At 47.0% G+C, this 23,344-nt stretch overlaps 1 protein-coding gene and 1 pseudogene across 1 annotated transcript; one reads left to right on the plus strand and one right to left on the minus strand.

Moving 5' to 3' along the window:
• Positions 1-2,693: 2,693 nt before the first annotated feature.
• LOC136494805 (glyoxylate/hydroxypyruvate reductase HPR3-like) lies at positions 2,694-3,974 on the plus strand (annotated as a pseudogene).
• A 3,123-nt stretch (positions 3,975-7,097) lies between these two features.
• On the minus strand, positions 7,098-9,937 carry LOC136494322 (uncharacterized). Its single transcript, XM_066490488.1, has one exon. It carries the CDS (start codon positions 9,498-9,500, stop codon positions 7,560-7,562), a length of 1,941 nt encoding a protein of 646 aa, XP_066346585.1. The 5' UTR covers positions 9,501-9,937; the 3' UTR covers positions 7,098-7,559.
• Between the last annotated feature and the right edge of the window lie 13,407 nt (positions 9,938-23,344).

A 23,344-nucleotide genomic window follows, 5' to 3' on the forward strand; every position in this document is an offset into this window, starting at 1 on the left:
TTGCGAGGGATTCCTTGCGAGGGGCTCCAACGAGGACTAGGGGAAGCTTGCGCGCTTCTCGATACCTCGGTAAAAATACTAGAGTCATCAATGGGAGTTTGCATATCTCTACCTTGCTCTTTAGCTTCCGCATTTACATTGACTGTATTACTCCTTTTGCGGTAGAGATAGCAACACACTAGTAAAACCGTAGTTGCACATTTAGATAGTTTATCTTATGCATAGGTTTTGCTAGGGTTAAAAGAAGAGGCCATAATTTAGAAGTAGAATTTTAAGTTGCCTAATTCATCCCCTCCTCTTAGGCGTCACGGTCCCCTACATTAGCACCAGCGTACTTCCTCTTCATGGCAGGAGAAACGGTGCTCTTCGATATGACGTCGTGCATCCCAGAGATTGTTGATGTGTGCTCGGAACATCTTGTTCCACTTCTTGGTCATGCTGGCGAGGGTAGTCAATGCGGTTCCCCCTAGCTCCCCATAGAGGGGTTGTCCGTCATCACGATGCTGGTCGGTGAAACAGCTTCTGATGGGGCGGTGATTGGATCTTGGCGCGGCGGATCGGCGAATCGAGCTTGTTGAGTAGGAGGATCCCTGATTCTGGCAGAGCTCGTTGACCTGGCAGTGTGCAGCTTTAAGCATTGCGGCAACCTTGGCAACCTCCGGCGTTTGCTCAAGCCGAGCGAGCTTATTAGCAGCCTCGGCTAAGTTGGCGCTTGGAGTCTTTGTAGACATCGTGGCCGTCGACACGGATGAATTTGTCATCGAAGTTGTGGCAGAGTGGGTGTGGCCTCCCTTGCGAGTCGAGCTATTCTCCGTTGCGGGCAGCCTTGGCTAGCACGATGGCGGCCTCATTTGTTCAGCGCTGCGCATAGTTGGCGCTCCTGTTGACACGAGCGGCGCGGTCCTCATCGGTTTCCCCATCCCAGTGGGGGGCTGTCGACGCTGACATTGAAAATCCCGCCTCCTCGGAAGGGTGGGAAAGGAGGTTGGACGGTGGCGGTTTCGGCGATGGTCTCCATAGAGCCCTGGGACTCGGAGTTTGGGTTTTCCTCTAGGATGGTTTGGAGAGATGCTTCGGGACGTCGGCCGATTTGCAGCATGTTGACGATTGGCGTGAGCTGGTCGGCGATCTGATCGGCGAGAGGATAGAGGTCTCCTACCTGGTCGACGAATTTGCCCCTTAGGGCATCTTTGTAGGAGGCAGGCGATGCTGGTGAGCCCAAAGGGTAGGGTCGTAACCCCTGAAGTTTCCTGATCAGCCTCCGATAGATCAGAATTGGAGGGTGGTCGGCGCTGAACTAGAGTGGTCAAAGCCGATTTTGCGATGGAGAGGCAGTCAGCGAGCTTCTGGCCAACCTGATCGATGGATGCGATCAGATCGTTGTTGTCGAGCTGCTTCCTCGGGTAGCGGGGGAGCAGGCGGCGAGTTGTTGATGAAGACGACCTCGGAGGTGGTTCCGAGATCAGATCTGTTGTTGTAGGTGCTAATGTGGTTGGCGCAGAATCGATCTGAACCGGATCGATGATCTCTTCGTCTCCATTAGCATTGATGACCCAGAAGATCGAGCCGACCGTAAAGATCTGGTCGGGCTTTGGGGAGGACGAAGAGCCTACAAAACATAACATCTTGTTCGTCATAGCAACAGCACGCACACCCCTACCTAGAGCACCAACTGTCGACAGAATATCATCGGTAGTCCTCCGAGGGGTATCCCATGAAGGTAGATTGATCGACAGAGATGCGTGTAATTGAGAACAAGAAGGCAACAGAGACATAAGAGTTAGATAGGTTCGGGCCGTCAGCGCGACGTAATACCCTACTCCTGTGGTCTATTAGATTGTATCGGCTATGATATGATGTTGCGTGCGTTTGGAGGGGGTCCCTGCCCGCCTTATATAGTCTGGGGGCAGGGTTACAAGTCGGTTAGATCTAGGAGATAACCGGAAAGTAATAACAGATTACATGAATCATGGGATCGAACGTATCCTACCAGATCTTGTAGTATCTTCAGGATATCGTCTTTGATATCTTGCGGTGCACGCCGAGCAGTGCCGTGCACCGTAGGTCTTCGTCTTATGGGCTGGACTGCCCCTGCGAGTGCAACCCATGTAGTTTGTCGTGGGTATCCGAGGTCTTACCCCACACTTAATTAGTAACCATGCACATGCCATGCTGAGAGATTATAGTAAGGTAGAATAAGAACTTGTTTGGAACTCAAGATTTTCAGAAAACTTGCATAAATTAATTTAATTATGACTTTGCTATTTATCTGTTGGCGGATTTTTTTACTAAATCTGTCAGATTTCTGTACGTTTGATACTGTTTTAGGATTTGTACTACAATTGTCACTTTAACGGGTTTATAACTAAAATCTAACAGATTTGACAACATAAAATCTATCGACAGATAACTAGGAACTCCCTTTAATTTTATTGAAAAATAGGAGTACAAAAAAAAAAAAACCGTATTCCAGATAACTTTTTTTTCTTTCTGTCCTCTTCCCTATTTTCATGAGTCCTAGGAGCCTTATCGCCTATTATTCTGTTATTTACTTTGATCCAGATTATACTATTCCAGAAGACCGGTCAAGTTGGCCTATCATTTTGTATTGTTTTAGTTTCCCGCGGCGAGTTTGGTACCTTTCCTAGTATTGTTTTGGGAGATTTGAGGCTCCCCATTCACTCGGTCCAACCATGGCATCCGCCGCCGCCGCCGCTGCGACGGCCGCGGAGCAGCTGGTTCTCCCGGCGCTCCTCCTCATCCGCCGCGTGGACGGACCCTTCGCCGCCGCACTACGGCAGCGCTTCCGCGTCCTCGACTTCTTCGCATCGGGCTCGCCGCCGCTCCCGGCCTTCCTCGCCGCCGCCGCGGCCGTCCGGGAAGGCGGTAACCCCCTCGCGCCGCGGGAGTCATGGGGGGCGGGCCAGCCCGCGTGGACGCTGACTTCCTCGACGCCCTGCCCTCCCTTCGCTGCGTCGTCAGCACGGCGGCGGGCATCGACCACATCGACCTCCACGAGTGCGCGCGCCGCGGCGTGGCCGTCGCCAATTCCGCCGACGTCGCCGACCACGCTGTCTGCATTCTCATCGACGTGCTGCGGCGCGTCATGGCGTCGGAGCGGTTCGTGCGTCGAGGACTCTGGGCTCTGCAGGGGGACTACTGCCTCGGCTCAAAGGTCCGCTTCTTCTTCGTCTCCGATCCATCCTATGCATGATTTTCTTTTTCTCCAAGCCGAACACCAAATTTTTCTGGGCTTGATGATGTTTTCAGCTCGGTGATGACAAGCGTGTTGGCATCATCGGTTTGGGGAACATTGGTTCTCTGATCGCAAAGAGGCTTGAAGCTTTCAGCTGCGTCATCGATCTACTACCACTCCAGAAAACCCAAGGGTCATTCAGTCTCTTACAAGTTCACGATGTTGCTTCTGAATCAGACGTGCTCGTCGTCGCCTGCGCGCTGAACAAGGAGACGAGGCACATCGTGAACAGGGACGTTCTGGAGGCCCTAGGGAAGGACGGGGTCGTCAACTCGTCATAAACATCGGCCGAGGCGCAAACGTCGACGAGGCCGAGATGGTGAGGGCGCTCAAGGAAGAAGGCAGGATCGCAGGCGCTGGTCTGGACGTCTTTGAGGCAGCGGCGAATCTAGACTAAACTGCTGTCGGGGTCGCACAGATTCATGAACTCAATTTGATGGGGTCGTAGCTGGCCGAAATACGCGGGGTTCCACTGATTCGTACAAAGTTATCGGGGTCGCATGACCCCGACACATATGCACTGGCTTCGCCGCTGCTTTGAGGACGGGACGAACCCAACAATGTGCCGCCGGAGCTCTTGGACATGGACAATGTCGTTCTGACGCCTCATGTTGCAGCTTGGACGTCGGAGTCCAGGTCAGATCTGCGTGACCATACCATTGCCAACCTTGAAGCTTTCTTTGCAGGTAAGCAGCTACTTACACCGGTGCTTCCCTAGAATTCTAGAAAATCAAATCAGATGTCACGAGGGTGTCATTAATAAAACTAATTAATTAAAAGAAGGTTGGAAAACATTTCTTATATAGAACAGTGTCATTTTCAATGATCATTTGTATTGATCCAAGTGTACTACTTTGCACTTCCAAATTGGACTCGCGTTTCTTGTATTGAAAAATAGGAGTTATCGTTTTTTTTTGGCTTTAAGATGGGCAAAAGTGACCGATACCATCATTGGCCACATACGCTAGGTTCATCCATTCCTGTGGCCCAGATCCTACGGCCCACTAGTTGCAGCCTACGATAAGTCATAAGTGGCCCACCGGCAATTTTCTTTGCTTCAGGCCCAGAAACGTGTTTTGCTTCAATGATTGTAGCTCAGCTTTGCAGGTTGGGGAATTTCGAAGCACCAACTCGAATTTTGTATGAATACATGTTAAAAATAGTGCTTTAAAATATTTTAACAGTACTAAAAATTTTGATTTTTCTAAAACAAAAAAACAAATATACACATGTTAGGTTTTTTAAAAATTTTAAATTAAATAATTGTAAACAAGACCATGGTTCAAATGGATTCGGATTCATATAATGAAAACTATAATATATGACGAACACATGCTCAAAATTTGATGTTAAAGAGTGCATCAGGTCAAACCGCACCTCTAATCTAAAAGGATAAAAAGAAGAGAGTAATTTCGAACAACCATAACCCATGAGTATTATTTGGGACCCGGCGGCCCCAACTCCTGTCCCTGCCTTAAAAATATCAAAATATTGCTGGTTTTAGCAATCGTCTGACTGCAAAGAGTTGTAACTTGTACACTTTTTTATTTGATTTGATTCCCTGGAGCCAAACCATATGACCGGAACAACGTCGTCAGCATGTATGCAAAATAGCAGTAGCAATATTTGTATGTATAGAATAAAGACAAATTGGCTGTTAAATTCATGAAAGTACTAAAACCTAAGAGCATCTCCAAGAGCCTTTGCTTGAAGCCTTCAACCCACAGCTAGCAGCCTATCATACTGACCAGAAATGCTCCTCTTTAGTTGACTGATTGGTTGCTTTAACCATCAGTAGAATTTTATTTGGTTTAGGCCCAAAAATGTGTTTTTGCTTCAATGGTGAACACTTGTGCACTTGAGGAATTTCGAAATACGAACTCAATTTTGGTATGAATCTGTAAAAATGGTGCGTCTAAGAAAACAAAAAAAAAAAATCAAAATATACGCATATTGGTTTTTTTATAATAACTGCAACAAGACCATGGTTCTAACAGTTTCATATTCATATCATGAGAAAACTATAACGTACCAGAAGTTAATGGTTAAAATTCACCGTTAAAGAGTGCATCAGGTCAAACCACACACAAAAAGTACCCTATTATTTTAAGTTATAAGTTGTTCAGATTTTTCCTAAATACATATCTTTTACACAGTAGAAAAAAAATTACGCTAGAAAAAGACAGAATGATTTGTATAGAACAGAGGGGAGTCAGAAAAGGAGTCATCATTTTTAACAGCCATGAGCAATAATGGCATAGCAGTGACCAATAACTGGGCCTGTTCCGCCCCTATCCCAGCCTGGGGGAAGATGGTGGTTTGCGGCCCTATTGATCCCCTGTAATATTTATAGCAGCAACGTCAGCATGCATGTACGCAAAAATAGCAGTAGCAATTTGCATATATATATATATATATATATATATATATATATATATATATATATATATATATATATATATATGAGTATATTCAGTAGCCAGCTACAAAATAAGTTATTCTATAGCCACATCTATTTACGATAATTTTATATACTAATTTACGATAATGTCAATACATATTTACGATAGTTGGGTTACTATAACACATGGGGATATTTATCATAACGTTATAGTAAACCACTTAGTAAAATCTCGTAAATTAATATAGTAATTATCGTAACTCAAAATGGCTATAGAATAAGTTATTTTGTAGCCAGCTACAGGGTAGTAGTTATATATATATATATATATATTGTTCTGGAGCTGGCTATAAAATAACTTATTCTGTGGCCACTTTGAGTTACGATAATTACTATATACTAATTCACGAGATCATAGTAACTCCTTACTATGTGATTTATTATATCGTTACAGGTAAATATTCTCATGTGTTATAGTAACACAACTATCGTAAATATGTATTCACTTTATCGTAAATTAGTATATAAAATTATCGTAAATAAAGTTGGCTACAGAATAACTTATATTAGCAGACGACACAATGGTACGGGGATGGATGCTGTGACGTACTGCGCCCGGCCGGGGCAAACAGAATCACGCACGCAGAGCCATCCGTCGATTCGAATCGAATTGGACAAAAGAACAAACTGGTACTGGTACGTACGTACGCTCCTTGGTTCTCGGTGGATGCACAACAATTCGAATAGAATTTTTAAGCAGGGCAACTGGCCGACCGGGCGTAACAACAAATTGGTACGTACCACGGTAATAACTAACGAGTGCCGCATCATGCTCATGCTCATGCTCATGCTCATGCTCTCGGGGTCAGGAGGGAAAATGATGAAATGACCCTTGTTACCCTTCTCTCTTTTTTCTTTCTTTTATTATCTCATTTCTATCTCTATTTCACCGTCCATCTTTTATCTGGTCGTCTTATCCTCCATCTCATCCGCACGGGCCACGCTGCCCAAGGCCGTTGCCGTGCTGCGTCCTGCGAGGGGGCTGCTCCTGCTCGCCGCGCCAACGACTCTGCTCCCCTCCAACGTCATCGAGGGGCTCGGGACCGCACGCCGCTCTCGCCCCGAACATGTGTCATAAAAACCAGAGTGTTTTTTTTCCTAACAAATAAACATGTCTTGAGTTTCTTCTCTTGCACATATATACTAGTAAGTACATTGTTTGCCCCATTGACATGGAGTGGAGTATGTACATTTCAAAAACCAGACAGGTGCCATGATCATCTTGCAGCAGTGATTGGTGGATGAGAATCAAAACCAGAAGAGGCAGAGACATGACCACAGTTGCACTGCACATATATCGTCCGTACTGTACCACGAGTAGCTACCTGCTACTGCTACTGCTAATATATACGAATATACGATACATGCCAACAATGACCCTGTTCGGCTGACTGAAACGGTACGGCTGATAAGTCAAAGCCAACGGGTGGAAAAGCTCCAGACTCCAAGGGAAACGGAACGACGAGACAAAATTCGGAGCCTCCATCCGAGGGATGTACGTACAGGTACATTAGTAGGAGTACAGTACAGGTGAACAGGAGGGGATACGCCGGCAAACCCCATCCTAGGGCGGCACACATCTCGAGGCGTGCCAGGCATCGCCACGTTCCCATCACGACCGTTGAACAGTGGTTCTCTGGCACCCATCTGGCCCCACCCGCAGAGAAACAGAGCAGAGCAGGCGCAGGCGCAGAGCGGCCGTGGCAGGGCATGGTCGTGAGCGCCCCTGTTTCCGTCACCCGCACCCGACCGGGACCGGCACCCCCCGCTGTTTCCGTCGAGATCCGCTGGCCGAGTGACGTCACGTACGTCCGCCCCCCTCTATCTCCGATCCCCCAACGGCTACCTCGCCGACGCACGTGACGACGACGAGTGCGACAGGGCGGTGCAGGAAAGAGAAACAGATTCCGCCACGCACTCCGCGAGGAGCGCGTCCAGGACGCGCTCCGCCACCTCCTCCGCCACGTCGCCCGCCTCCTCCTCCACCGCGGGGTGCCGCGCCAGCCGCCGCACGCTCGCGCGCTCCAGGTCCGCGCCCACCAGCGCGTCGATGTCGCCCACCACACGGCAGTCCGCCGCCGGGAAGCTCCGGACCTTTCTCCACACCTTCCCCAGCAGCGGTAGCCCCGTCGTCGTCGGCGATGAAGCGTCCAAGCCCAGCAGCAGGTCCGCCAGCTGCTCCTGCGCCAGGTGGAACAGCAGCTTCCGGTTCCACCGGTGCCGGAGAGGGCCAAGACGTGCTTCGTCCGCGGGGAGCTCCAGCTCCAGGAGGTGGAACACGATCGGGTCCACCGGCGACGCCACGGAGTGGCCCCGCCCCGGCCGCCGAGGCGGCGGCGACGACCGCATGAACCCGCCGCGCTCCAGCACCGTCCGCAGGTAGCTGTACTCGGGGTCCTCCTCCAGCGGCGGCGACGAGGAAACGCGGGCGCGGACCGAGCAGCAGTCCGTCGGCAATGACGACGACGACGTCGTCGGCTCGGACGCCGGGCACGCCGCGGGCTTCTTGATCCGCGTGGCGAAGCGCTCGCACCCGTCCGGTTTCCTCGCTCGGGTGGGCGGCGGGTCGAGTGGCGGCGGTGGTGGCGGCTGCCTCGACGGCTTCGCCCGATGCGGTGGCGGAGGGGACGATGGCTGCTGCTGCTGCCTCGGCGCCAGTGCCACCGTGGGGCTGTGATGCTCGGCGCTTGGCTTTGGGGACACCGTCGTCGGCTTGGCAGTTTGTTGAAACACGACAGACAGCTTCTGGACCTCCATGGCGGGAGCGGGAGCTGGAGCTGCAGGATTACTCATCATCACGTTCTCCTTGTTGTTAAAGCAGCTCTGCCTCTTCTCAGCTGCCGGCGACGCGGATGTGCTGCTGTTGCCAGACTTGCGGCTGGCGACCGTCTCCTTGGCCTGGCGGAGGATCTCGCGCGCGTGCTCCTTGGCCGCCTTCTCGTCCCGGCGTCGGCGGCTGCAGGCAGCATCCTTCTTCTTCTTGGCGGAAGAAGACAAGGAGGTGGGCGAGCTGGGCATGGACATGTAGTGCGCGGCGCGGTCGAGGACGTTCTCCTTGAGCGCCTGCAGAGACAGCCTGGGCCCGTCCCACGACGCGCGCGGCGTGTCCGGCAGCGAGCGGGCCTCGGCGCCGACGACGTTGCAGCTGAGGCTGCGCAGCGGCTCCCGCCGGTTCATGGACTCCGGGATCACGCGCTTCTTCTTCTCCGCCTTGGACGCAGGCGGGGAGCCGCAGCTGCTGTTCTCCTTGCCCGTCGAGGTAGTTGATCTTCTGGCAGTGCGACCGGGCTGCTTCTTGTGCTGCGCCGGCGGTGGAGAGGGCTGCTGTTCCGGCAGGCCGTCGATGCCCATGAGACGCGCGACGAGGCTGGGCGTCCTGGGCGTCTCGGCCTCGGACGACGGCGCGGTGGGCTTGGTGGAGCGGCGCATGCTGGTCGTCGTGCTGGCGAGGGCGTCGAACACCGGCTCGATCTGGATGTCGTTGGGGTTGTCGGCGTCGAGGTCGAGGCTGTTCCTGGGCGGCTCGAATCCGCTCCTGCTGCTGCTGCTGGCGAGGCCGTGGCAGCCGTGCGGCGTGACGATGGCGTTGGAGGAGGAAGTGGGCGGGCGGCCGACGCAGCCGGCGCCCGGCGCGAAGATGAGGTAGTGCACCATGGACATGCACCCGACGGGTGGCTCTCCTGTCGCCGTCGCAGGTTCCGGCCTCGGCGTGGCGGGGGCCGAGGAGGAACGGCTCCGCGAGGAGTACCAGAACGACGACGACGGCTTGGTCCTCCGCCCCATGGTAGACGTTGCAGCAGCTAGCTTAAAAGCTTGTGGATGAAGAAGGTGTGCGCTCCGAGCTACTGACGTTGCTAGGCTTTTCAAGATGATCAAGCTACTGCAATGCAACAAGGAAGCTAGATAGATAGATGTGTTGTATGTAGTGACGGTTTTCTGCTGGGCTGGTGTGGGAGCGACGAGAGTCTGAAGCTGGAGATCTGGCTGCAAGGGAGGGAATAGGAGAGTTTGAAGGAAGCTGGTGTTTGGTGAGGAAGTAGTACGTTAAGCTTGGGGAGATGATCAGATAGATGGATGGAATATGAAATTGCCAAAAGATTGGAGTCCACCAGTCGGTCAGGTGATGAGCTCAGCAATGCGTTGGGCTGTGTCACTCATGCCACATGTGAAGTGAAGGTATCGAGAGTGGATCGGAGAATTGAAGGAATAACACTGCAGTTCCTGAGCATATATCAAGCAAGCAGCACAACAGCGGAAAGCTGTTATCATATACTCGTACTATGCTGCCTGTGTGTGTGTGTCTATCAACTTCAATTTCAGAGCCCGGAGTGGCTGCCTGTCTTGGCCTTGGCCTTGGCCTTGGACTCACACAGGACCGGACCCCATGCATGCATGCAGCTGGGTCCTCTAGCCTTGTGAGGGAGTAGTACATACTCCGTATACTCTTAGTCTCTTAGATAGATATATATATATAAATTTCCCTCCGAATTTGAAAATGAGATCGAGATCATGGCTGGGGATCATTCATGCGACCCACACCACGTGCTATGCTGAGTTGCTGTTGCAATTTGAAAGGAGAGGAAATGAAAAGCAGTCACCTCAGCATCACATGGCCCATGCAGGCAGTAAGATGCGAAAGGGAGGTATGTGGACTGCACGCTCTTTGTTATACGTATACTACTGCTACTTTAACCTCCCGTAAGAATTAGTCCCAAAAAGATTAGGTTAGGTTAGGCTAGGTTACCTTTTACCCGGCCGGCCTTTGAACACCCCCATAAGGTTAGCTTTGGGAAGCGGAAAGGCATGCAGACGCAGCCCATGAAGAGACGGAGATGGATGGGGATGGGGATGAGGATGACGACGACATGACGGACAAACTGGCTCCCACCTCCAGGCATATGCAGTCACGGGCATGCTAATCACTCACTCTAGTGACATCATGAAGTAATGAATCCATGGCCATGGGATTGCATTAGCGGATAACGAATGGGAGGTGGGTGACGTTTTGCGCTGAAATTGAGGCACCCACCGTAACAGCTCTTTACAACTGCCATGACTGGCCGACGGGCTGTGAAAACCCAAGAGAAGGAATCTCTCTGTGTCTGACACGACAATTAAGCAGGTGGATGATCCAACAACACCCACCGGCAGCTCCACCACTCCCTCATCCGTCGTCTCCCTATCATCCTTCTCTATTAGCCACTACTATAGAAACGTTTTTTTTAGGGGCGACTCGTAATCCTTTGTAGGAGCGGTTTAGCCAGTCGCTTCTATCGAACCATCTCTACAAATCATACATTTTTAGGGGCGGATTCTCTGGCCGCCCCTACAAATCGATTTGTAAGGACGGCTCGTATTACCAGCCACCCCTACAAATAAATTTGTAGGGACGGCTGTAGTATTATATAAACTACAATTACAAGCACAAGAGTATTATATAAACTATAATTACAAGTCCAATTCACAAGAATATATACAATCCATCATTAAATATACAAATTCCATACACATTGTTATCAACGTCCTAGAGCTAGCCTTTCAGTCTCACGAAGGTGTTGGTACTGAGAATTTCTACCAAAGTCAGACTCTCGGTCATGGTAGGCGTCTTTAACGTGTACAATCTGGTCCAATATGAAGTTGCAAAGGTCGCCGACGAGCTCTAAGAGTTGGTCATCCTTGTATGGGTCTCTTTTCATTCCTTTCTCTTCTTTTCACTACAAGAGAACAAGTTTCGGTTTAGTATTTCATACCATATACGAAGTTTTTATACTACGGGTGAAGAGGTTCAAACTTACCCTTAAGGGGTGTCTCCTATAGGCACCGGTGTTACTCATCATAGAACATATATAGTATCCACAATGTACACTCTCAGACTTCTGCTTAGGGTACTGTGTGTTTTGCATATGAAAATATTAAGTAATGCTTTTTATGAAGTCTTTGTATGTCACCGGGTCCCTATCTATTGAATCAAAGACCCATGACATGCTTCTCCTGACATCGACAGCTATACAAATCCAGTGGTTGCTGCATAGATTTAATCATAGAACTAGATAAGCTCTTTTGCATCGAATAAAATATATCGAACAAAGCTTTAAGTATACAGTTGAACTTACTCAAAGTTGTATGGTAGCCATATAGTAGAGTGCTGTTGGAGAATTTTGAAAGCCAAGGCAATGTATGTTGCAACCTTAAGGAACTCTTCCCTTAGTTTCATCATACGAATGTGCTCTTTCTTCCGAAGAGTCTTTGCAGCAACTAGCTCTTTGGCATCCAGTTTCCACTGTTTAGGGTAATTAAAATTTGTTTGGGCTATAGCTTGAGGGTATAGATACCTAGCTTTCACACTTGGCATTTGTTTGACAATGTGCACTTACATTCTACAAATCACGGCGTGGGTTAGTTACAACAAAATTCAAAGATTACATTCATATCATATCAGGAGGACAAGGACTTACAGGCACCACGTGCGAATTAGATTCATCTCCATTGCTCCTAGGTGAAAGCATGTCTGCATGTCATTGAAGTCAAAGACAATTTTCCTGGCTGGGCTTCCAAATGTGCCGGTGGGGAAGCATGCTTGTATGAGGTCTATGCCCGTTGGGAGAACACGCAAGTATCAATCATGAAACCTTCTCATTCCAAGTGGTAGGCGTTGGATGTCCCGGTTTGGTAGGAAGGGCTTGCCTCTTTCATATGTTTTCGAGCAATCCTTTGACCATTTGATGGCATCAACATTTGGATACTGCTTTGTAGTTTGGTGGAGTTTGCTAGAGACAGCCTCCTCAGAACCCCGTGATGGAACTTTTTTAATTTGGTTCTTAGGCTTGAACTGGTCATGGGAATACCACTTGGACACCGACGAGACGTCTTTCATCGGAACATAAATTGGCCTTATGGTGATTGGATGCTTCTTTCAAAGTTCCCATTCAAGCACGTCATCATCTTCTTGTGCATCACCTTCTTCAGGAGGTACTCATTGTTCATGTATCGGCTGTGCTTGTTGAGAAGATTGTGGCATCTCATCATGCACTTGCTCGGTACGAGTTGGAGAAGGTTGTGGCATCTCATCAGGCACATGCTCGCTAGGAGGCGGGGAAGAATGTGGCATCTTAGGAATGTGGTGGTCACGAGACGGTGAAAATATCTCCCTGACCTCAACAACTCGCTCCAAATTTGGGAGAGGGGGATGCGGCAAAGTAGTCAATATAATGTCATGTTTGTGCCAGAGGATGAACTGCCCCATAACGTCTCCAAGTAACACCAGCCCCTCAGGAGTTGCATAGTCTATCCTCCATTGCATGAACTCAGGCTTCACGGTATGCACCTCGACCCTAGTGTAGTCCGGCGGTATCTTATTATTGTGGTGTAAACCACCGGGAGGATGTGCAACACCCGTTGCCACCTCCATCATAGTGTTCTGTCGACCGCTGAGAAACACTAAGGTGCAACTAGTTGGTTCCCATATGCGATCGACGGGGGTTGTGGCTGCAGTGGAACCTTGGCTGCTAGGAACTTTCGGAGGGCTACCAACTAATGCCAGTTCTCCCAGCGACGTCATTAATATCCATGGCTCCGTAGAAAGTCCTTGCTCCTCCAACGCCTTCGCAACTAGAACCTTCACTTGGAGATCAAGATTAGTCTCCTGGTCTCTACCATGTTTCTTGTACATGTGCCTGTCCTCTTGGAATCCTTGCTTCTAGGTTGTCCTTTTTCCTAGCCCTCTAGTGCGGCCTGTGTGCTTCTTATTTATCAAGCCAAGGCTAAGCTCGTCCCTCTCTCTAGAAGGATTGAATGAGCCCTTCTCCTTGTCTTTAGCATATTTCAGTATCCTTGATACTGCCTCTTGGGTCTTCGGCTTATCAAACTTAAGATTACAGCCGAATGATTCTGTACTCCTCGCATATATCCAATTTCTTGAGCGTACCTTCAAATTTGTCACATCGATATTCCTAGCAGCTGTGGCCTCTTCGTCCATCTTCCTAAACTGCTCTTCCTTGGCATAGTAGCCACCAGGGCCTAGATGATGGTGGTGTTTGTTCCTCTTTGCTAGCTCGGTGTTACGGGCATAGAGCTCCAATGCCTCCGGTGAAGTCTTGTGAGCCACGAGCTCCTCCCATTGACTAGGAGTTATTTTACCGAACTCATTGAAGGGAGTTAACCCTTTTTGGATATACTTCATGTTGAGCTCCAACCTCCAACGTCGGAATGAATCTCCCATCATCCTAAAAGCATTTTTACCAGTTTGTGCTTACCCTCTAGAAATCTAAAATTAAGCTTCAGCTACCTATCTCATAGTTCATTCTTTTTGTTCTCTAGTACCACTTTTCAGTTAGGGATTGCTGGGTTCAATTTATCTATTACTAGGGCCCCGATCGCATTACAAAATCATCCTCTTAATTCCTTCGGCTCAAGGATCTCCCCTATTGGCCCGACCTCCGTTATCACATAGCATGCCTTATCTGGATATAGATTTCCTTTTCTATCCCCTCATTTCCTCTTAGGTTTGGTAGTCATGGTTGTGTCTTGAGGTTGTGAAGCAGAGGCATCGTGATCCGTCTCTGTGGCTGTTGCCTCTGCTCTCCTTTCCTCTACTCTGTCTTGTCCAGTGAGATGTCACAGACATCGATGTCGTCTTTTCCAAGTTTCAGGAGGGACCTATATATACGATAGGTCAAAGTGTTAGCAGAGGTAATACAACCAAAGCTTTAGCAAAATTTACAAGCTAAGGTTTTCCCTACCTCCTCGTTCGGGTCAAAATCCTTGTCCAAATCTTCCTCCGTTGGCCTCCTTCTGGCTTCATGTGGGAAAGGATCCTCGAGACTTACATATCTCTCTTTTGAGTCCTCATCTTCATCATCATCAACTTCTTCGCCTTCAGCAGCCTCTTCTACTCTTCCTTCTACTCCCCCTTCCTCCTCGTCACAATGCTCCTGAGTAAGCATCACTCCTAGATCCTTTTTACCTTGTTATCGAACTGCTCCTGAGTAAGCTGGTCCTCTAGTGCTTGCTCCTCATAGGTTGGCTGCTCATCAAGCTTGGTGCATCAGGCTGCACTATCTGATGTCCGTGACATTATTTCGCGCTTTGTTCTAATAGATGTAAGAAAGCGTACTTTAGGTACGCGAGAAGGTATAAGAAATCAAAAAGGTCTATAAACCAAAGTAGTCCTATAAAACAACAATATATCAAAAAAACGAGTAGTAGTAGTAGAGGCCTCAGAAACATGTCAATCATCATCTGATCTTAAACTTGGAGGAACAAGGCATCATAACAGAGAAGAGAGGAGAAGGTAATGTAGGGGCAACTGCTAATGATGCCAAGTTTCTTACAAGTTCTTGATCATCAGCTCATATTCCATATAATGTATGGACTTGGACAATTTCATCATCGATAAAACAAAGGAGAGGAGAGGAGAGAGAAGATTTGGCAAAAAAAGCAACAGCTGCTTAACAAACATATAGAGGAAAAGGTGTATAAAAGCAGCATGCTGCTTTTCAAACATAGAGGATAAGAAAGGTGACAAAAAAAGAGGAGAGGAGGGTAGCACAAGGGAGGAGCCGAGGAGGGTAGCAAGTTAGCAATAGCAAAACAAACAAATGAACACCTCATCAGTCACCTCCCTGATGACCCTGCTGAAGGTGAGGGCAGTGGCCATAACAAAAGAAAGATGAGTATCTAGCTAGCTGCTAATCGTAGTAGAAAGATATTAAAGTAAACATGTCAAGGCCTAGGTAGCTCCTTGAGGAACCTAATTAAAATACCCCTCAGATTAACTAATTAATTAACTAATACTGCAATACAGAACACAAACAGACTGCTAAGCAGAGGTTCAGACCAAGAGTTGCGCTTAGTCACAGCAAGGGAAAAAGAAACCAGCAGCCTGCTACTGCAATCAGCTCAAGGATAACAGGAATCAGTAGAGTAGCATTCCAAATTCAAGAGAAGACAACAAACAATTAACAGGAATGAGTAGAGTAGCATACTGAAAAACTAAAATAATAGGATATTACTCACAATAAAAAATTACAAGCAAGCAATAAAAAATATTAAAAACTAAAAATTCAAAAACTAAAACATGGTGTAAATATTAGACTCTGAAAATTAAAACAATAATTCACACGTAACATTACTGAAACAAATTAACAAAAAAAAATATTCAGGACTGAAAATTGAAAGTTAAATGGACATGATTTCTTATGCAGTCTCACCATAGTTTTGGATGTAGCTTACAAGAGAAGTTACAGTGTGAACTAAACCCAACATGACACGGGGTATATAACAATTAAATAATTATGGCTGCCGTTTGTTCTAAGCAGCCAGTGTAGCAGCCTTGCCAAAGTGTAAGGCAAATGAAGGTGATGGTTGATTCAGAGCACAGCTAGTCGAATGACGAACAAGCTTCATCTAGAGAGCACAGAGTGACAGGACAGAAAGCACGAAACTAAACCGACCACTCAACATGATATATGGATATTTAAAACATTGCTGCTACATGAGTTAGTTTGTATTTAGATTCAGAAAATTAATTCCATTTATAAAAAAATCCTACTTGATTGGTTCCATCGTTCACAATGGCAACTTATTGTTTGCTAGGAGATTACTTTACGAAGTTTTTTTCTAAGAGATTACTTATTGTTTCATTGCTTAACTACTATAATGACAACTTAACTACTAAGAACTAAAATAGGTTCTTGGTAATGTATATTGTGAACACCCTGAATGGAATGTACCTATACTGTTGTGTTGTTTGCTTTTTTTGTTAATTATCATCAGAGAAAATCTATAGACAAGCTGACATATATTGTTGTGCTTAATCTGCTAGCAATGCTTAATATGCTAGTAGTTTTGCAGGTAGTAAATGCTAAAGAAGTGCTGTCACTTATAAAAGCGATAATTTGTCGGTTATCACTTATAAAAGCTTATATTGCCAACCCAATGTACCAGTGGAGTGTTGAAATCCAGACTTTATGTGTCCTCTGCCAGCCAAGTGTTTCATGTGTCATGGTTGATTGTTTATGAATAGTGGTATGATCAACTATAGATTCCAGTTTAACTGACAGTTGGATCGAGTGTCATGGTTGATTGTTTATGAATAGTGGTATGATCAACTATAGATTCCAGTTTAACTGACAGTTGGATCGAGTTCCATGGAATCTTTATCATCAATAGCATAGGTGAAATAAAATAAAGTTTGATAAATTAGTTTTACTAAACCTGCTTCACCGTAGGACTTGTCTGGATTGGAGTTATTTCACTAGGAAGTTTTAGATCTAATTAATCTGAACTAATTACTAAAATTTTCAATGAATAATACCCTTATGCAAACATTGTCGATGTTTTACCACCTGATAGCCTGCCACGGGGGTACCCGGGATAGTTGTTCGGGCTTCGGCGAATAGCGGAATTCGGCGGTTACGCAAAGAGACTCACGATTTATACTAGTTCAGGCCCTCGACTTGGTCGAGTAATAACCTTACATTCAGTTTTGACGTTAGCCTAGTTTGCGTTGTATTGCTTTGAGTATTGGGTATGCGTTCTCCTCTTACAATGGGTACCCTCACCAGCCCTTTATAGTCCAGGCGCTGAGAGGCGTTGTTTGTGTCCTATTCGGATACAAGGTCAGAGTCCTAAGCTACGCTTCGGGCGCCTTTCCTTGTATAGTTTGCGTTGGAGTTTTGATTTTGCACGTTGCTTTGCTCCGCGTTCTTCTTGGCGATTGGGCTGTAGGCCTTGTTACCAAGGTCTACCTCCCTACAGTATGGTCCATGGAGGGCCCGTAGGGTTCCCCATCGACAAGCCCCCGAGCATTTCATGATTGAGCTTCAAGGGCCGAGTTGTTGTAGTCTTGATCCGGGTCCTTCTTGAAGTGAAATCTTGAGATGGTCTTTTTTTAGTCTTCTTTTGGCTGATGTGCACTTTTGCTTGATGTCCTCTGGGTTCTTTTTCCTTTGAGTGCAGCGAGTGCAATTTTGCAAAAATTGCACTCATTGAGTATAGCCCCCTGAGCCTTCTGTTTTTTGGTACAAAAAGCTGGAGGGTCAAAAAATTTGAAAATATGTTTTTCTGTGGTAGGTACTTGCAGCCCCCGAGCCTTCTCCGGGTTCTTTTCTATTGAAAAGAAGCCAGAAGAAGGGTCTCGATTTGTACTCCTTTGATCTTTGTCTTTTGCTGGTCACGGATGGGTCTTGTATAGCCATAAGTGAGCGTCTTCTTTTACTTTTTGTCAGGAATCTTGCTTTTGGGTACTATTCACCTTTGTTGCTTTGCTCTTTTGTTCTTTTCCTCTTTCTTTCTTGTGATCTTTAGCCTTGTTTACCTCTGGTTTGCTATAAATACCTTCTTTGTTGGTTGTGGTTCTTCCTTGAGTAGGAAATTTCTTCTTCAATTCTTTCTTCATTCGTAGATATGCTGGTGTGTGAGGTTGAGCAGCCCCCGGGCTTATGCTTGCTTGGTAATGAACATGCTGCTCTATCTGTTCTTCTGTGTCCAGGGCTGCTGCTGCTGTCGCCACTGGGTTCCTTGTTGCAATATTTAAGAATCTTGCCTCTATCTTATGTCTGAGTTTATCCGGTCCTGTTTGGTCGTCTATAACCTTTGTATTTGTCTTCGATCAATGAGATGTATATAATTTTTCTCTGTCCAAGTTCTTTTTCGACTGTAATCCTTTGACATTGTAATTTTGTATGTGATCCTTCATACGTCTCTGAATTGTTTGTTCGGTTACTTATTGCTGTTGTCATTCTGGTTGTTGGAGAATTCAATGTATGTCTTCACGGGTTGTATTGTTGCTTGTGGAATATTCTCTTAGATATGCTTGTCCTTGAGTGCCGTTCTTTCATGCCAGAGTCCTCTTTCATTGAATTCTATCTTTTCATTGTGTCCTTTGTTAGATTTCTTCTGTTGGTGCTCCTAGTCCATGTGCACCTGCTTCTTTGCCTATAAATGCCCTTTTGGAGTGCTATTTTGATTAATCGAGCCTTTTGTTGCCTGTTCTGAAGTCTCTGTAGTTATGAATATGATAGTGTGTGAAGTAGAGCAGCCCCCGGGCGTATTTTGTAGTTTTTGTACATTTTATTGTAGCTAGAGGAAGTCTTGTGATAGGGATTAGAGGTAGACTAATCCTAGCAGTGGCATTGTACTTAGAAGTACATGGTGGTAGTTGGAGGAAGTCTTGTGATGTGGGCTTCGTTCCTTCATCCGACAGTTCTGGGTTGATCCTCGCCGTCTGTCTTAAGACTGTCCGGTGCAGATCAACACCTGATCCCTCATCACGTCAGGCTTGGGTAGACAGATGCCTGCTGACTTCCCCTAGTCTATGTTGTCCTGCCGTGCTGCTGATTTCCGCCTTGGATACACTATGTCGGTTCTTTGAAGAAAACAGTGTAGCCGAGCGCGGTTTGTTCTACCCAGTAGCAAATTGGAGCACGTAGTCGTTCCAGAGCCTAGTTGTGTCCTGGGCTCCTTTTTGCTACCTTACTTGTCGTAGTGTCGAGTTCATTGGGTCTTGTAAGATGTGTAATCTTCTATTTTTGAAGCCATTTGTAATGGAAAGAATCTTGTCTTCAGAGTTGTCATTCATTTTTCTGCTGTAATCCTGGTTATTCATGAGGCTCCCGAGTTCTTTCTTTAATAACCGGGTTCTTTTATTCCTTGCGAGGTGGCCCTTCGTTTCTTCATGGTTGACGGGTTGTTCTTGTAGTAATCTAAAAACTCTGCCGTGGTGCTGGATGGATAAGTCTAAAATCTAGCCCGATGGATTGTACCATTGTGTAGATTTGTGTCTTCCGTCATTTTAGCTGTGTCAGTAAATGGATTCGTCGCGTGATTGAACGGTAGAAGCCGAATCGCCATATTGGTTTTGATGAAGGAATTAACTCCGCACTTAACCTTTTATGAAGAAAGGTTTTAACTCCATCCTTATCTCGAGGAGGCTGTTGAACTGCCTGAGATGGCGATTTGGTCTCTATTTAATTGGCCACTCCGCAATTGTTTCGCCATAGCCATAATGACGAAAGAAGAAGTTCATCCATAGGCAGAGTGTCCATAAGGTGTCGTGTTCTTCGCTTGTTCGCTCTCCTGAGGACGGCCGTGGTGGAGTCGTCGAGTGGAAGGTCTTCGTCATCGCCTTCAGTTGCCAGCCCCTCCGGTGGTGGGGAAGGCTCCCCTTGTTGGGACATCAGTGCCGGTTGTCCCTCTGCAGAAGAAGGAGGATCCCTCGGCTGCTCCTGTGGTCACTCTTGTCCCCCTCTCTGCTGCTGACGCTACATCGACAAGGGCAGGATTTGATTGTCCTTAGTAGTGACAGTGAAGATGAGGTTGATTGGGAGGCGCTCGCCGCCAAAGACGAAGTCGACTGGGGCGCCCTTGCTGTTGAAGATGACGATGATGTCGAATCTGTGGGTAGCGGGTCTCCGGTGAGGAACTGATGATGGCTGGATGCAGTTGTCATTAGCCCTTGCTTTGATGTTGGCAGTAAAGGATATCGAAGGGCAGATTGTCCAGTCGTAGATTTATCTTGGTGATTTGATGTATGTAGTAGTCGTGTTCTTCTATGATCATCATAAACTTTGTTTCCCCTAATTTCTCTTTTCCTTTTCTTTTGATGTGGCTTCTTTTGTTTCTCTGTGTGAATGTCTCTGCTTTACTTATTCGTTAGAGGAATTGTGTGAGTGATCAAGGATTTCTTCCGAAGTAGTTGCTTCGTGGTATGTATCCAGTAGCTTTGAGTAGACGAGTTGTTTCCATTTGTCGTGAAATGACTCTTTGATAGGTGGAGTGCTTTGTCTAGCTTTCGTTTGCGCTATGTAAACAACTCGGTATGTGTAGAACATTGTCTTGAGAGACTGTCTTCGAGTGCTTTGTCTGGCTCTCGTGCAAACAACTTGGTATTTGTAGATCATTGTCCTATAAATTGTTTTCGAGTGCTTTGTCTGGCTCTCTTGCAAACAACTCGGTATTTGTAGATCATTGTCCTGACAAATTAGTTTTCGAGTGCTTTGTCTGGCTCTCATGCAAACAACTCAGTATAAATTGTTGTTTTGTCAGACTTCATGTTCTTGCTAGTACTAAAAAGACTTAGGATCGGTGATCTTGAGATTGATAAGCCTCTGAGTACTTCATGGTGGAGTTCTGTTAATTTCTTCTTGTTCCTTCAGGTCTTTGCTGAGCAGGGATTACCGGTGCTTTTTTCCTGGTTTTATGATTTTGTGAAGGGTGGCTTTTACTAGTGTATCAACAATGTGGTTTCGTATGTCCGGGTTGTTGCCCCTGATGCTCCTTTTGAGCGGATTACTGAAGCTTCTGTAATGGCTGAGTTTTGAAGACACTGGGAGGAGGCCAAAGTATAGCTTAGTGGTCTATCAGACCAAATTCTTGATCAAATGAATGTACTTCCTCCGTTCTCTTCCATCTTCTTGAACAGATGTGAAAAGTCAACCTTCTTTTGATGTCCTTGTAATATACTTTGTCTCTGAATTTTTAAGATGTGAGCAGGCTTCGTCCTATCTTTCTTTTCTTCTTAGATGTCTTTGAATAATATGGACAAGTTTCGCCCTATCTTTCCTTGTGGCTTTTTTCTGCTTTGCCATAGCTTGTTTCGCTCTTTGGGTTGGCGACCGAGTTGTTTGGAGTGTTTGTGCCGCTCTTTGGTCGAAGTAGTCAATTGTACCGCTCTTGGGGTAGACGATCGAGTTGTTGGAGTGTTTGTACCCCTCCTTGGGCAACGTAGTCGATCGTGCCGCTCTTGGGGTAGGCGACCGAGTTGTTGGAGTGCTTGTGTCCCTTTCTAGGCAAAGTAGTTGATCGTACCACTCTTGGGGTAGGCGACCGAGCTGTTGGAGTGCTTGTGCCGCTTCTTGGGCGAAGTAGTCGATCATACCACTCTTGGGGTAGGTGACCGAGTTGTTGGAGTGCTTGTGCCGCTTCTTGGGTGAAGTAGTCGATCGTACCACTCTTGGGGTAGGCGACCGAGCTGTTGTAGTGCTTGTGCCGCTTCTTGGGCGAAGTAGTCGATCGTACCACTCTTGGGGTAGGCGACCGAGCTGTTGGAGTGCTTGTGCCGCTTCTTGGGTGAAGTAGTCGATCGTACCACTCTTGGGGTAGGCGACCAAGTTGTTGGAGTGTTTGTGCCGCTTCTTGGGTGAAGTAGTTGATCGTACCACTCTTGGGGTAGGCGACCAGATTGTTGGAGTGTTTGTGCCGCTTCTTTGACGAAGTAGTCGATCGTACCACTCTTGGGGTAGGCGACCGGATTGTTGGAGTGCTTGTGCCGCTTCTTGGGCGAAGTAGCCGATCATACCACTCTTGGGGTAGGCGACTGAGCTGTTGGAGTGCTTGTGCCGCTTCTTGGGCGAAGTAGTCGATCGTACCACTCTTGGGGTAGGCGACCGAGCTGTTGGAGTGCTTGTGCCGCTTCTTGGGCGAAGTAGTCGATCGTACCACTCTTGGGGTAGGCGACCGAGTTGTTGGAGTGTTTGTGCCACTTCTTGGGTGAAGTAGTCGATCATACCACTCTTGGGGTAGGCGACCGGACCCGTATAGCACAACCGTTTCTAGGTTGGCTGTTTGCAAGGTAAGTAAGCAATCATACCAGCTCTTGGGGTAAGCGATTGCGCCCGTATAGCAACAACCATTTCTGGGTTGAGCTATTTGCATGGCTTCCCCTTTTTCCCCAACCTGATTACGGGTTGGTTCTGTCTATTGGACAGGGCTGTCAGTCGTACCATCTCTTTATGGTAGAGTGACAAATGCTAGCTTGGGTCTCCTTACCCAAGAAGCTATTTGGCCGTTGGCTGTCAGTCAGACCATCTCCATATGGTTGAGTGACAAGATTGCCCATGTAGCGCAACTGTTTTCGGGTTGGCTGTTAACAGGGAAGCCCCTTTTTCCCCAACCTGATTATGGGTTGGTTCTGTCCATTGGACAAGGCTCATATTTGAAGCTGTTCTTCTTGAATAATCTCTGTTTTATTTCTTTTGAAACTTGAGTACAATCTATTGTACTTAATTGTAGAATCTTTTGAGCTGGCTGATATGCCAAGTGTTCTTTATAGGTATTTCATCTGGAGTCATCAACTCGTATGTGTCTGGGTCCTGTTGCTGTCTTCACGATGAAGGGTCCTTCCTATGGACTGAGTAGTTTGTGTCGTCCATCTTTCTTCTGGATTAGTCATAGTACTGAGTCCCCTGGCTTTAGTGATCAGGGGTTGAGTACTTTTGTCATAATGTCTTCGTAACCCTTGCTGATATCTTGCATTTTGTATGATTGCACTGTCTCTTATTTCTTCTATTGAATCAATTTCTAACCGCCTTGTTTCTTCTGCTTCGCCTTCTTCATATTGTTCTATTCTTGGAGATAGCCATATTAAGTTGGCTGGTAGTACTGCCTCTTGATCCAGTAGACCAGAAAGAACGGTGAGTATCTAGTTGCTCTAGCTGATCTGGGTTCTTAGTCCCCATACTACTTTTGGTAATTCATCGATCCATTTTCCACCATAATCTTTCAAATCTTCATATAATCTTGGTTTTAAACCTTGTAATATGAGTCCATTTGCTCTTTTGACTTGTCCATTGGCCTACGGGTGTGCTACTGATGCAAAGTTGATTTCTATCCCACAATCTCTTGCCCGG

This window comes from Miscanthus floridulus, chromosome 11 (assembly GCF_019320115.1).
Source record: "Miscanthus floridulus cultivar M001 chromosome 11, ASM1932011v1, whole genome shotgun sequence".
Lineage (NCBI taxonomy): Eukaryota > Viridiplantae > Streptophyta > Magnoliopsida > Poales > Poaceae > Miscanthus > Miscanthus floridulus.

What these genes read in the sequence shown, in the direction of transcription:
- LOC136494322 (XM_066490488.1), bottom strand. Translation starts at nt 9,500, where the DNA reads ATGGGGCGGAGGACCAAGCCGTCGTCGTCGTTCTGGTACTCCTCGCGG.